This window comes from Anas acuta, chromosome 6 (assembly GCF_963932015.1).
Source record: "Anas acuta chromosome 6, bAnaAcu1.1, whole genome shotgun sequence".
NCBI classification, from domain to species: Eukaryota; Metazoa; Chordata; class Aves; order Anseriformes; family Anatidae; genus Anas; species Anas acuta.
In genome coordinates this window covers 15,747,322-15,762,950 of record NC_088984.1, presented here as the reverse complement: position 1 = coordinate 15,762,950, position 15,629 = coordinate 15,747,322, and the positions used below count along the sequence as shown (strand labels likewise).

Here is a 15,629-nt window from a genome sequence, read left to right as displayed (position 1 = left end):
CTTATCCTGCATCTTTTTAGACAACAAATAGCTTGCACAGCATTCCTTCTCTCTGAGGAACATAAACCCTTGACACATGTAATACTCCAATAATAGTGTGAGCATGGCTCAAATACTAAGATTATACACTTACTGGATAATCTTCTCTTGCTTTAACTTCGTTGTGAAACTAGAGGTTCTTTGTACTCTTCTAGACTAACTCTGCATGGTGTTAAATTAGGTTCCAATCCAGGAACTCCTGCATTTCATCTGGTACTTCAAAATAATTGTAAACGGTAGACGGTGTGTCTGTGATTTTCCTCTTTCAGAAACCAAATGCCCCATTATTATTTGACTAAATGGAGGCTGAGTCTAATAGAGCCTATCTGGTAAAACAGCTCTCATTAGTTCCCTTATTTAAGGAGCCCAGGCAGAGGAAAAGGCCTGAAGCAGCACTGCAGGTGAGGAGAGGGATGCAGAATCTGCTCCTTGGTGCTGTGCTCTCACTGTCCCTCATGGCAGTGGGATGCAGGGGAATTAGTGCCACTATTATCCCACCTTATTCCCCTCCTGACCCTTTTGTTTAGTCCTCCCCCTCTCTAAAAGTGTCTTTTACCATAAGGACTTCACATTTTATCACATTCTGATCACTCTTACACTTACTGAAATCTTCCCATCATCCCAGACCAGTCCCATCATCCGGGAAATGGGAGCGATGACTGCAGTGGGGTAGGAGCCGCAGGGAGCCCTCTGCTCCTTCTCTGCAGCCACCCGCAGAGCAGCAGTACCACGGCAGCCCCTGGCAGCCAGCACAGCTTCCCAGAGCTGCTCCACAGGGAAAATCACAGGCCGAGCTATCCTTTTCAAAGGGAAGCTTTAGTATGGATGAGCAGAAGGTTTTGACTGCAAGCCTGCTGCTTCGCTGCCCCCTGAATACTTGATGTGGCCAGTGGTTTGCCACTAGACTTTCCACAAAGCTGGCCCTATCCAAACAAAATATTTCTTCCACCACAAGCTTCCAGTGAAATTCACTCATTGCATTTTCCACCAGCCATTGCCATTTTTTTTGGAGTTTGTGTTGTGGACTCTGTGGAAAGGCAGAAAGCAGAAGGAGAGAGAGCGACCGAACAACCATGCAAGTCTCCTCTGGCTCTCGATAGAGGCTGACTCCAGTGATTTTACAGCAGCCTGCTCTGTCTTTGCTCTGGTGTTACAGGTTTGTAACAGAGACCCTAGGTTCAGTCCAGCTGATGACTATATCATCTATTTTAATGTGGACAACACTGATTACATCATGATAACTGTTTTTCATTCACTTACATGAGGGTAGTAAAATTGATATGGAACAAATCCAAAATGGGGAAATTCCTACAAAAGTCAATTTGGGTGCCAGTTACAAATGATTTCCAGAAGGACTGGAAAATGCAGAGTGTAAGGATAGTTTTTTGTCTTTTTTGGTATTTATTCAGTGCAAAACATGTGGACTCTTGCCTGAATTCTTTGCCCTGTCCAGATTTCAACCAACCAATTAACATTTCTCAGATAGTTCTAATAGTTGGATCTATGTTCATTGTGTTTTTTTGTTTGTTTTTTTGTTTGTTTATTTTAAACAATATTCAGTTTGGACTGGACCACATTTTTTTTTCATGTAACTGATCACTAAAGTATTTTCCTTGTTACCGAGTAAAAACATAGCGAAGGCTCAGCTCTCGTTTCAGATTTGTGTACATCTATATGCATGTACGTATATTAGCTGGTGAGGAATTAATTTGTCAAGCAGTGAGAGCTGGGGCTACACTTGCAGCTGAAATGTGTTATTTATCAGCAGATCATTACAGTCGGCACTGCACAGCATGTGAACTTCCTCGCAGCGCTCTGCCAAAGCTCCCCGCGTGGCTGCCCTGCCTGCTGATTTGAGCTTCAGGGAGCTTCCAGCCTCCATCTGGTGATCCCATCTCACTGCGCTGTGCCGATGGCAGAGCCCAACTTTTCCGCTCCCTCTGCCCCAGCACAGGAAAATAAAACACCAAAGGTCTGACTCGGAGACAAAGTTTCTCCACAGGCGACTGGGCTCAGCCCACTCGTTTGTGACTGCCATCCTCTCCTTTTATTTGCCAGTGATATGAGATGCTTAGCAGAGAAGCATGCAGACCTTCTTTAAGTTGTGATACCTGTAGTTTGAATAATTCACATGTCCGGCCAGCGACTGTCATTTATAAATGTTCCAATAGAGGGACTCTATAGGGAAAAAAGTGAACTGATTTGCTTTGAACAAATGCAGTATTTTAATACCAAGTGGTTCAAAAATAAACCTATCTGAAAATACTGTGTGTTTTTCCATCTTGTGTCCCCCTTTTTTTTCTATCTTATCTTTAACAATTTTTCAGGCAATGAGGACAGCTGAAATTTTTAAAATCAGAGGTGTCCAGAAAATGGAAAGTCCTTGTCCATTTTCACCTTTTGGAACTGTTTTCCTAAAATACCACCCAATGACAATGCAGATATTTTTCAAGGCCCTAACGTCTTACTCATATTCAGAATTTTGTGTTGGAGTTTGAGCTTTTATCAGGTATTAAAGTTGTCATTTGATTAGCACTAAATGACGTATCCAGGCTATAGGGTAAGAGCTGTGCCTCTCCCCAGGAGATGAAGACCATGGCTCTGCTACCATACCTAATAGTAGAGGGTAGAGTTCAAGTGAGCAAATAGAGGTACCCGGAAACTTTAAAATTCAAAACACAGACACATTGTGCTGGATATATATACAGCGGAGACAGCTCTCAGTCTGGGTTTTGCTCTGAACTTTTTATGAGACAAGTACATTCCAGTCTCAGATGATCAGACTACTTCAAAGAGATCTGCAAAAGGAGAATAAGCACATCAATATTTTACATCAGTCTACCTATGTGAAATGTGAAGTAAAAGGCTTTGCAACCTTCACTGGAAGAATTTTAGGGAGAATTTCATAAACTGAAAAGATTACAAACTCTGACTTGTGAGAATAATGCAACAAAATATTTTTTATTCTTTGGGATAATGTAGTAGTCATCAGAGTAAGGCAAGGAGAGCTACTCAGAAAAGCCAAAGCAAGACTGTGTACTTAGTTTATGTTTATTGATTATGAGACGTAAATGAATAAGAGATACCTAGAAGATCAAAACACCTGTTTTGTCAGTCAGGAATTGCTCAAGACAGCCAGTGTGAAAAAGGGAAGATTCATGTTCTCACTGCTTCTGTCTTCACCTCAAAGTTTCATGTACCTGCTGACTTGCCCAAACCTTGCACTTAACCTCAGAATAACACATGCAAAGAGCCCAGCTGTCACAGTGCTCGGGCTTGTATCACACCATCCATTTGTGCTTGTTCAGGAGAAAGAAGTGGAAAATTGTTTCAGAAACTTCCTTCAACACTACAGAAAAGTGCTGGGCAACAAAAGCTTCACAGACACTGACTTGATCTGAGAGCTTTCAGCTGATAAGGTTAATAACATAGCAAGTAATCATTAGTAAAAATAAGAACTTATGTTAGCAAGCACTTGTCATCTGAAAAATCCCAAAGAAATGGAAAATCCAAGCTGACTGAAATGCAGCCACCACTGGGAAGGACAGCAGTAAGTGCTCTGCTTACAGCATGGCATACACAAGGAAAAGGGAGAGGAAGAAAATAATGTAGCATTTTGAAGAAAAACTCTGCTCTTATGCATTCTTCAGTGATTCTGCAGTGATTCTCATTTTAGGCAGACTCATCTGAATTCAAGGTTTTCCCAAGAGGAGGATTGATTATACAACAATGGTGCCTTTTTTGTCCTAGCATCCCTTAGAGATATTTAGTACATGCACAGAAAACCAATGTCCTGTGCTTTTCCCTGCAGTACTGACGGCTGTGTTTGCTTCAGCAATGTGCTTCTCCCTGACATTTAAAAACAAAATTAATTTGCAATTAAAATTAATATAAATTGATTTAAAAGATCATATTCAATGGGACGCCCCTTCGGATGATGTCCACGTTTCTTTTGCAAACCCTCCTGGGCCATCAGACATTGTAGTGAAACAACCGGCTCATACATTAAGGGGAGAAGATCTGGAGATTGGGACTTTTGATGGATATACAGACTAGATAAACAAGAGTCTAAGAGCTCAGTACCTTCCCCTGAGAATATCCTACTTCTGTGGCCTAGAATTTCAAATGTGCAGCAAGGACTTCTTACAAAAACACCTAATGAGATGCCAAGCACATCTGTATTAAGAAAGTGAGGCTGCCAAGACTCCAGCATGACATGGTTTTATAAAACAAATTCACCAAAATTGGTACCTGCTTCCAGTGACAAACAGCAGACAAATAGTAATAGCGAGAAGCCTACTTTATTGTGGATTGCTGAAGTTTGAAGGGTTGTTGTGTCTGAAAGCTGGTTAGGGAACTCTGTTTTTTAGCCAGTGTTTTCAACAAACGTGACAAACTGCTATGATTTGCTTATATGGGACTTCTCTATCTAGTACAGGTTCCCAAATGAATATCTTCTGAAGAGGGAGGTGGTGAGGATGTAACTCTGCAGTGGTACTACACACTACAGCTTCCTAAAGCCATGTTACTCACCACTTCTGCTGCTCTACATTCTTTTGTGTACTGTGTTTCATTTCGAGACACTCTATGTCCTTTTCAGGCTGATACGCCACATTACAAATGTCTAAGAACTATGAAGTCGCCATGCAATCTCTATGGAATAATTTAATGTTAAATATTTCTCAAATAATAAGGTCTTACACTGGTGAACAGGAATCTTGGCCACTGACTCAACATCAGGTATGAACTCAAATGCCATCCTTATGTGTCATTTAATGTAAAACAGCCACAGTGAGGTTTGCTTGCTGTCATCATTTCAGAATGCTTTCTCTAGGTCTGTTTATATGTTTAACTTAAACACATTCTCAGATCTCATGCTGTGGGAACTAAACGGCCATGTCATTGGTACGCACTTCCATTACTAAAGGATTTACCAGTTGCAAAACCTGTTATGATTTCCTAGGATAGGGAAAATGAAAATGTTTGGGATAACAATTAGGATGATTTAAACTACAAATTTCCCACAGCCTCACAAGAAGTACAAACAATAATCATAGTGGATCAAACCCTAAAATCATTCTTCTTTAGGTGCTGCAACATGTAGATAAATATATTCATAAGCTTAGTAAAAGAAACTTGAAAAAAGGACCAATTTATGTGCTGACATCAACCAAATGTACCCATTGTGACACAAAAAAAGCAAATTAACTTTCATCAAAAGTGAAACAAGCAGGTTATTCTTGGATGTCATTATGTCTGCTACATCCAACAATTAGTTCAGTCAATTTGGTTTCCCAGTCACATAAAGTACATCAGCTGGCAACATGAGATTTACACCTGTGATGAATACCTCATGTGTGTAATTACAGGAGAAAATGATCACATTTTTTTTCTATAATTAGCCCTTGTGATAGTCCGGGTAAAAGTAAGAAGAAAATAGGTTTTCCCTTACCTTCTCAGCATCTTGCTCAAAAAGCCGGAGTTGAAAGCACTGGTCCAGTTTTAGCTTGCGGACATGCCACATCTGATGCAAATGTTGTCGGGTAGAATGCAGCTTGTCTAAAAGGCTGGTGATCTTTGGCACAAGACTTTGAAAGTCTGCACTTCCAGGAATGCAGTTCCTACCAGAAAAACCATCACTGCATCTTATACATTGTAATAACCTCTGACCCTCACGATCCAGTTCTTCCACAGGAGCTTTAATCACTTTTTTCTTAAGCTGTGTGTGCTCATCAATCAGCCTCCTTGAGCCCTCGACATCAACTGGGAACTCCTTCCTAGCCAACATTTCCTGAAGGTCCTCCAGTCTTGATAATAGATGAATAGCACTGTTGAAAAATTCTTCTAAGGAGACACGCAACTCTATCCATTCATCGTGGTTGTAATCCAATGATCCTTCAAACTCATCTGTCAGTTGGGAAGGATCTACGAGTTTTGCCAGGCCTTCAACAGATACCATACTTGTCTAAGGAAGAGAAAATGACAGCATTAGAATTTGTGACTAAGAAGAAATAACAGCACAATCCATAAATAGCATGAAATGATTATTTTCCTCATCAATACATAATTGCAACAACATTGTTAAAGATGCTGAGAATGATGTTTAATTTTGAAGAATTAATTGGATTGAAAAGCTTTCTATTAATAGCACTGATTCTATTTATTTATTTAAAGACATGGTATTTACTGTAATAATGTCTGTCTTTTCAAACCAGACTCTCCTTCAAAAACTTATCATGGGAATGCTTCTGCCATAGATTATTTTAATCCAGTCGGACAGTGAAGACTTCTTCCTACATCTGTTAAATATCTGGACATGATTATTCATTAAACATGTATATGGTATTACAGGGATTCTGTGATTTACATTACATTCAGGTTAGTGCCTGTACAGCAGCAAAAGTTTTAAGCACTTGAACTTAAGCAGGTATTGTGACCTGCCAAAACCTACAATATGCACTTTTTTTTTCTTCTTCCAGATTATGCAGTTGGCTTTTGCCACAGGCCGAGCTCTTTCATATTAGTAATTTCAAATGCAATTAAACCAAAATCAATGTAAAAGCGGAATGTCACTGGAGTATTAACAATTAGAATTTATTGCTAATAGAAAGAACTGATCATGAATCATACAGAATGAGAAATGGTTTTAATTCATTTAGGCTCAGTAATCAGTGATAGAGAAATGCACTGGGTGCCTAGAAAGCAGATTACAGTTTAAGGACCCAGCAACTGATGGCTTTTCCCATTTTTATTTTTTATTTAGACAAAGTATTTTTTTCTGAAACATAAGCATGGGGTGTCAAATGTTATACTAGAGATTTTTGGTGTTGTCATGTTAACACTCAAGTTGGTAACCCTTCAAGGCTTGCAATGTTCACCAACAGCTGCATGTCTACCCCCTAAAAGTCATGCCTCTACAGAAAGTTGGATTTTCTGCTCTTCAGAAGTGGAGACACCCAATAATCACAGCAATCTCGCAAAAGTCATCTATAAAGAAAAGTACTTAAGTTCTGTCCATTATCCTGAACTATGTCCAAAATAGCAGGCTGCCCACTGGTTTTAAGTTAATAGTAGGCTTTTCTTCCAATTTGTATCCAGCTAAAGACATCAGGCATTCTGAAATGTAAAAAATGGGGATTCTATTGAACATATGCTCAGCAGAAAGATTATTTTAAAGCCCTTTTGCAATGTTCCTTGGTCTGGGGAACGGGAAAGAGCCGACAAACAATGGGAAGGTAAGCATGCAGCTTGAGAGGGATTTCAAATTTCTAAATCTCTGAACACTAACCCTTTCAAGATAATTAAATTTAGAATTTAGCTGTCAAGAAAAGACTTCCTTTAATACCTGGGCACTCCCCCTGCAGTACTTCTCACTAAGGCAACATTGCCCTTATCATACTGAGAATTTGACATGAGAATATATCAGAAAGGCTTTTCATTAGATGACTTCTGTAGCAAACGTCTTTATTCAGATTTGTTTCTCTATGGACTTCTTCAGACTCTCATGAAAACAACCTTAGTTTGACAGGTATGTGGTAAGACAAAGTAACTGCATATATCAGGCTTCACCCATCTTTCTTTTAAAAATCACTTTAAAAAGCACTGCCCACTATTTAAACCTTTTTGGCAGGAGAAAGAAAATAATTTGAATGCACCTCTGAGTTAATACTGTAAACTGCCTGGTCTATTCCTTAAAATGACAGAAAGTTTTGGAGTCTGCATACATCAACCAAACTTTTTTTTTTTTTCCTCATTTTTTTCTGGGTGTGACAAACTGCAGGGCATGCTTCACTCTCCAGACTGTAACAGAAGCTTTCTGCCAGCAGCTCACAACACAAAATCCAGAGCATTAGCCTTCACCAAGGGCCACACTCTGCCCTGGCACATGCATAATGCTTCCTTTAAGCCCAGAAGGAGAATCTGGCCTTAAAACTGACACTGGTAACTTAAGTTTGTGCATAGGGTAATTCAACAGAGACTTTCATTGCCTTCCACTGCAGTGTGTTCCTGCTGAGTACCTAGTGTTTGATCTGAGTTGTGGGAAATCACCAGGGTGGTTCAGTGCAAAGAGGGTGCATGTGTGCTGCCTCGCATAAATCAAATAAATGTGACTCATAGTGGCCTGGGATGCTTATTTAATAATCACAGCTCTTATGTAAAGCACAAGCTGCCCCAGAGTCAGAGGCTACTGCTAAGCAAGAGCAACCACAAAACTCCCTTAAAACAGATGCTCCTGGACTGTGGAGGCTGTATTGCAGTGGATCTACTGTACTGTGGGCCATGGCTTAAAATATCTCTTTAAAATCATAAAACCATCCAACAGAGATCTGACTTTCTCTTCCTCTGGTCCCCAAAAGTTGTGCACCATCACAAGCATGTGAACAGCTCAGCAGACAGACCAAGGCTCAAATGCACACACATAAAATTAAAAATATCCTTATTGCATGGCAGAATGTACAGCAAATGACTCCACAGCTTTTAACACAATACAGACTTGGAGCTGTAACTATGAAGAATAGCTTGACCACAGTTTACTCTTCATCATCACACCAACTCCACACAGTAAATAATATAAGTCAAGCCTTCAGAGAGAATTAAATCATTTTAAAAACAAACAAATGATCTAAAAATATGCATTTGAACTCTGCTACTTTACCTCTAGGTTTTGGTTATTAAGGCACTGAAGGATTGAAATTCAGTGTTGGGTATACATGCAAAGAAAGTTGTCTTTCTTTGGGCTGCTGTGGGACTGCCCCTTGGTGTCCCCATACATGTGAAACAGAAGCCTCCCCACATCCAGCAGCTCTTCTGTTATGAGTCTCTGCATGAGCTCCCTCCTGTTCCACGGTTCTTTGTAGCCCCTGCATCTCCCCTCTCCTTCCCATTGCCCTGATCCCTCTCACTCCCCACAGGTAGCATTGCCAGTCTCATTTCACTGAAATGGCAGGCACTTCTGCCAGGAGCAGTGATTTCAGTAAGCATGAGCAATGTCTGGAGGTGATACAAACCTCTGCTGAAGGCAGCCTTGCTTTCAAAGGCTCATAGGGGATAGCAAGTGGAAGTCCTTTCCCTGTCTGACTCCTCATAGGAAGCCAACAAAGATAAACTTAAACTTAGCAAAATTTGAGTTGAATCATTTTCATTAAGATTTCATGAATTGGGGGTAAAATCTACAAATACTTGAACTGTGGTAATACTGTAAAAGCCTGTTAATGTTTCATGATAATCTAGTTGTCCAATGTAGTTAAACAGTGCTCTTAGGCAGAGGCTGAAAATACCACATTACCTTCAGTAGATCTTAAGTATGTACTTAAATATACTCTTCCATTGCAATCAAGATTAAGAACTGCATCCAAATTCTATTCTGAGTTACAGAGCTTCAAATTCAGAGTCTATATCTGAAATTAATATACTGGTAAGACAGTCAGCTGTACATTTGTTTCTCGGTGAATTAAAAAAAAAATAAAAAAATACACAACGTGACTTACCCATGGCTGGGCATTATTGATATATGAGCACTTCACACACCTGAGCTTTGCTTCTCTTTGAGTGAGAAGCTGAAATTCCCAGAAAGCTAAGAAGCACTAAGAGAACATAAGAGATTTGTCTTCACTGATGACGAAGGCAGTAAAATTCCCTTTAATTATGCAGTTTCATATACTGGTTACCTCTCAGAGAACCTGCCTGAGGCACCTTATCATTAACATGAATTGTTATTGTTAGCCCTGAATTGTAAATTGCAATTAAATTAAAGTGGTGACAATATATAGATGAATATATAGAATAAATGTCTTTTAATAAAAGAGCCGTTATCTGAAGTTGGATAGAGGTCAGCTAACAAACCAGTACATTAGCAGCTAGAGAACTTTGTCTTTAGCTTTTTGACTAGTTTGATGGTTGGTTTTTGTTTGCTTGTTTGTTCTAAAAGAAACAAAGGAATGTTGAATGCTACCACCAAAAATAAAACCACAGTAAAACTCTCACCAATGTGAACCACACGTGTACCTCTGAAATGAAATGTGTGTCCCATTCCACAGTTGTGCTCAGAAGGCCACCTGATGCCAGGCATAAACCCCTCTGGGAAGCAGATCTAAATGTCATATTTTTCTTTCCAGGTTTGAGATTTTTTTCCCCTGAAGAACATTTCTTATCAGGGATAATGCTTTGCCATACATCCCTCATGTGGCTCTCACCTCAAAGATGAACTTGGAACTGCCGAAGTTCGTTTTCTGCTTCTGCCAGAAATTATCAGGTTTTATAATCAGGGCAACGTGAATCTCGGCAGGAAAGGCTTCTTGAAGGGTCTTTAGGAGAGGTTTGATCAAATCCCATTTTGATCCCCGCATATCGATGATAACAGTGAATCCTCGTTTACAGACATCTTCACTGTAGGAATAAAAGCATGTCAAGATAATTAATATTGTGTGCAGTCACACTGAGACTTAACTTTTGTTGATAGCATTCAGTGCTGGAGAGCAAAGCAAGAAATGATACACTGAAAATTAAAGGCTAAAGAGTAAAGCATAAAGGCTATATGAATTTTAAGAGTTTTGCAATAATCTAATTTACATGAAGTCAGGTATATACATTACAGTTTAATCTTTTATTTCCCAAATATGCACAGTCCAAATTTTCACTGAAAACATACACACTTACCATCAGAGCCAGAATAAAATGTATCTATATAGTAGCTGTAAATGTACACAACAGATTCTGCTTCCAACCTATGGAATTCAGTCCACAACCAAAGCCAATAAGCAGGTTCCTGTGTCTTAACATTGCTGACCATCTGTAAATTTGTGTGCCTTAATGTTTAAGCGCCTCTTTAAGAACTTTAAAAAAAATTGCAGTTTCCATAAAAGCACCTAGCAGCCATTCCAAGAAAGGAAGGTCTGTGTGATTTCGCATGTGCACTGTTAAAACTGCATCTCTTTTCTGTCCTGATTGATCTTCCAAATGTTGCAGGTCTTTTAAGGTCCGAAGTCATACCTTTCCTCCAGCCTTCTCTTTTCCCTTCTCAAATGTTAAAGATGGTTATCTGGCCTGCTCCTGAGCGATGCATGTGGACCAAGAGTACCACAGCATTAGCTTGCAAATGTGCCTTTCATTTTTACTCACAGGAGAGGAGAAAGGATGAAAGGACATGTTGATTCAACTCAAATATGAGTAGCTTTCAGAATAGCTTTGCCAGTGTCATAGTACTGCTTTCTTAGGAAAAGGGATATGGTTCAAAAGTGTCATCGTCCATCTGTAGTGTCCAAACCATGGATTAGAATTGGGAAGTGCCTGCTCCTCTGACTGCCATGCACAGCACTGAACTTGGAGAGCTTTGGTGTCTCATGTGGGTCTCAAGCACTTGCATAAAATGTGAATTCCCCACCCCCAGTAATATTATTGGCATGGTAATTACTAAAATTCATTGCCAAGGCACTAAAAATGGCAGAATGGCCTAATTGTCAATGTAATATATATTTTTTTTAAGATGGAATAGAGGTCACAGCCAGAAGGAGAAGCTGCTAGAAGAAAGGGAGTGTAGAAAAAAGAAAGGAAGATATTAACTGAAAGAACAGTGGCGTAAGAAGACATATGTGAGAAAACATGAACATAATTTGTGCAACAGTGAGGTACAGAACAAGAAATCCTCTCTAATATATGAATATAGCACCCGTGGTCTTTCTGCAAATTGGCCATCATTATAAACAGCATCAATACTGCAGACATAAAGGCATATGAAAGATACTTCAAAATAGCAAGTGTTGATATTGTTAGAATGAATTAAAAATATGCTTGACAGATATTATTAAGCATGGTTATGATGCGGAAACTGTAAGACTGTTTAGCCTCCACATGAACACTCAGTGCACACCCAGAGGATGATTTTCACTATATTCTACCTCTCTGCATCCTTAAAGCACTCTCTGCTGGTAAGATCCAAGTCCCACATGTCTCACTGAAAAAAACTCTGTAAAGCTCTATAAATCGAAGATGGGATATTTTTCATAGGAAACACACTGGATTAGCACACCTAACTTAAAAATGAAAGTCCTTGGTGACCTTACCAAGATCTAAAAAAGTTTGTGCACAGACAGACTGCTCCATGGCAAAGGGTACAATGCCACGTTAAAGGAGGTCCCTAACTTGAACAGTCTCCACTTAGTGCCAGGAAGAAGCAGTCAAAGCCAATGAGCTTGGTCCTCTGCCTTAATGTTATTGGCACACTCAGAGCATGCTGCTTACAACAGTCTGTATAAAGAAAAACTAGGCAGACCAGGCACTTCCTAGCACCATCAGGAATATAGATCTTTTTGTTCTCCTTTTACCTAGTGCTGAAAGGTCAGACATCTGATCCTTCTATAACTAATGCCAAAAAAAGACTGTCAAAGAAGCTTTGTTGGTGTTGCTACTGCCTCTTGCCCTTTGGAACTAGAGCTGAGACAAAGAATCAAATCAGAAAGGGCTGAATAGGGTGTTTGTGTTGTTTTTTCTTGCAAAGCTTTATGGGGTCTTCCGTAACTTCTGCCAAGTCACCGATCCCTGTTATACTGAACTGATTTTTTGAAGGACTGATTTTTCTTAAGACTCTCACCACAGAGAGTAGCCAGACAAAGAGGAGAGAGATAAGAAAAATATTTATTTAGATTGTAAGCTCTTCAGGGCAGAAACCATCTACTATGCTGTGTTTGTGTAAGGACCTTGCCTTGGTGGATATCTCCAGGTACCTACACAGTCTTCAGCTGTCTAGAATCAATTCAAAAAAAAAATTACTTTTCAGGAAACTATATATGCAAATCTAAATGATTTTATGAAATATTAAAAAACAGTCTGTAAAAACACAACTGAACGTATATGCAAAAGTGCTTACATATATGCAAAAAATGCTTATATAAATGTTGGGAAACACCATAGGCAATGCAGTTTAAAAAATAATTGAAAAGACCAAAATTTAAGTTGCAATATCCAAATACAGCCATTGATAAGGTCCTAAAAGAAGTGTTCTCATTTGTAGACGTAATGAAGTACACAAAAATTCTGGCGACTCAGAGCAATCTGTGAACATTTGTCATCCTTGACAGTCAGTCATTTTTCATCAGTTACCTCAATATGTAGAGGAAATGACCCTAGGTTCCTTTTCAATAGTCTAGCCATGCTTATTAAATTTATTGTTTAAAAGCAACAACTCAAACCCTCCCCAGTTTAGCAATTGATCGGAAAAAGCATCAGTAGCAATCAAGCTTCCTTCACACTGTCTGAGCAAGACATGCCTTATCCCTGACTCTCAGGAGGCTACAGCAATCTATTATGCACAAGTAATCATTTTAGGATAGCAATTAATGTTGATTGTAGTGCTTAATTTTTTCCGGTATTGATATTTGACCAGAAACTGGAGAAAACACTCAGATCAAGGTATTTGGACAATCCATCAGCCTTTTGACTGTGCTCATCTGGACTAGATTTGCAATGGTGAGCACAAAATATTTGGTAGTTGATATGTCATTTCAGTTGCTACACTGCTTTTAAGCAAAGACAGAGACCAGCTTAGAAATTTAATAAAAACATCCTAGAATATTTGTGAAAACAATACTTAGGATCTGTTTGTTTGTTTGTTTTAAAGAATAAAATAGAAACTCAAAAGCAGATATGCTAATTTTGTCAAAATAACCCCCTTATTTTGGTTTCTAGGTTACTTTCACAAGGTTATTTTCTCAAATTTCCTCTTTAATTCAGGCACATTCTAAATTATATTTTCTTTGGCAAGAAGTGGCTTACTGGGTACGAAGCAAGTTTAAGCACTTCATGCTTTCTGATTAATTTTTGAAATGCCTATCATTGATTATATATATTTTTCATCTTACAATTTGGCCAAAGCTTCTGGCATTTAGAAGCTTCAGCACTTGATTAGCTGAAATAATGTAATATCTCCATGCCCATTTTGCAGTCACGAGTTAATGACAAAGCAGCACATTTAGCATGCCTGTTGGACCACTAAAAGCACAGATCTGACATATATGGCATCTCATTCAACATATGATTTGTTAACAGTGAGAGAAAGATCTCCTTCAAGGAAGGTCAATGTAACCTTGTCAGGAGACGCTCTCGGCATAACAAGTAGCTCTACAGGCATCAATTTGTGAGCACAAAATCTGCAGGAACTTAATTATTTTTGCGATCGCCATTCCTTTGACAAATGTGGTTGTAATCAGCCAATTGAACAACAAGCTGAGGGTGGAAAAGGGAGAGGAAGAGGCGAAAAATGAGTATGTGAAAGCCTCCAAGCACAGACCATTATCCCAAAGGCCTCATTTCATACTGAGACCAAACTAACTCTCCTGCCTAGTTTCCATATCAAAATGTGCCAAGGATCACTTGAGTAATTTAAGTGTTAACATTTCTTATTTACTGTAACTCTATTCATCTTGTCTGTGGTTTGTTAATGCAGCTTGAAAATGAAGCTAGATCGGGAGGTTTATAATCAGTGTCACTTACTGGCTTTAATAGTTTGGTTCTTCATTACCAGATTGAGCCTGAAGATCATCTTGTCAACAGAAACAGCTATCTGTAGTGATAATATGCTTTCCAATGCATTTATCTGAGTGATAATACGCTTTCCAATACATTTGGAGGACAAGATAAAATCCTTTCTAATAAACCTGTTTATCAAGAACTCTCAAACCAGCATTATTTATTAAAATACTTGTCATTTAAAACTTCTCAGCAAATTGTACCTTGCTCATTATTTCAATTACCAGGTGTGATTCTGAACTCACACCGTCAAGAGTTGCCACCCACGTCCCCCAGTGCACATGGCTGCTTGGCTTTGGGGCAGTCTGTCTTCTCAGAGACCTCAGGACACCTCTGCCTGCTGATCCTCACATCTCCCTTACGTGCTGGTGTACCAGTGACCAGTGGGGGAAGGTAAATGATGCACATCCCGAGAATGCCATCACTCTGGAAAAACAATTCATGGAATTCTCCCAGCAGAGAATTTCAGCTACCTAAAAGACCATAGACAGACAGGATTCAGCCTAAATTTTCCCTCTTTTTTTTTTTTTTGCTTCATTTCACTTTTTTTTTTTTTTTTTTTTGTAATTAGAGGAGAAACAGTCATCCAACCTCCATTTCCAATTAATCCTTTGTTCCTTACTGTGACCTAATTTTGTTTCTTCTCTTGCAGCACTGAAAAGGAAATATTCATTCTCACTTTCCTTTTTTAGAAAGAGAAAGAAAGAAACCCAAGCCAGTTTCACACTGGCTGGAGCTGGACATAAAGCAGCAATGTAGAGAAATTTCAATGACATCTTGTAAAAAGACTTGGAGCCAGTGAGGTCTGGTCAGAGACAAACCTCCTGTCTCTGCTTTCCAGCCACTGCTCTTAGGGGACAGAGGTGTGATTGCAAATGGCATAAGAATGCAGATGTGTGGGCTGCACAATGTCCACATTCAACCCCCGGTTTTGGCCACATGTCAACAGGAGGGAACAGAAAGGCAGGAAAAAAAAAAAATTGGCAGAAGCTAACTGGTGCCAGAATGGGTGCTCCTGCAATTCTCAAGCAAGTAACTCATTTTGGTATTCAAATTTTTCTTCTAAGAGA

At 39.2% G+C, this 15,629-nt stretch overlaps 1 protein-coding gene across 16 annotated transcripts in view; it reads right to left on the bottom strand.

The window, feature by feature from the left end:
* Positions 1 to 15,629, bottom strand: part of KALRN (kalirin RhoGEF kinase) — a 504,304-nt gene that overhangs the window by 296,241 nt on the left and 192,434 nt on the right. For all 16 annotated transcript variants that reach the window (XM_068687540.1, XM_068687542.1, XM_068687541.1 and 13 more), the window contains 2 exons: positions 10,233 to 10,425; positions 5,492 to 6,004 (listed from right to left, as the gene is read on the bottom strand). In XM_068687540.1, the coding sequence (XP_068543641.1) occupies positions 5,492 to 6,004; positions 10,233 to 10,425 (706 nt within the window). The remainder of the gene's footprint in view (positions 1 to 5,491; positions 6,005 to 10,232; positions 10,426 to 15,629) is intronic.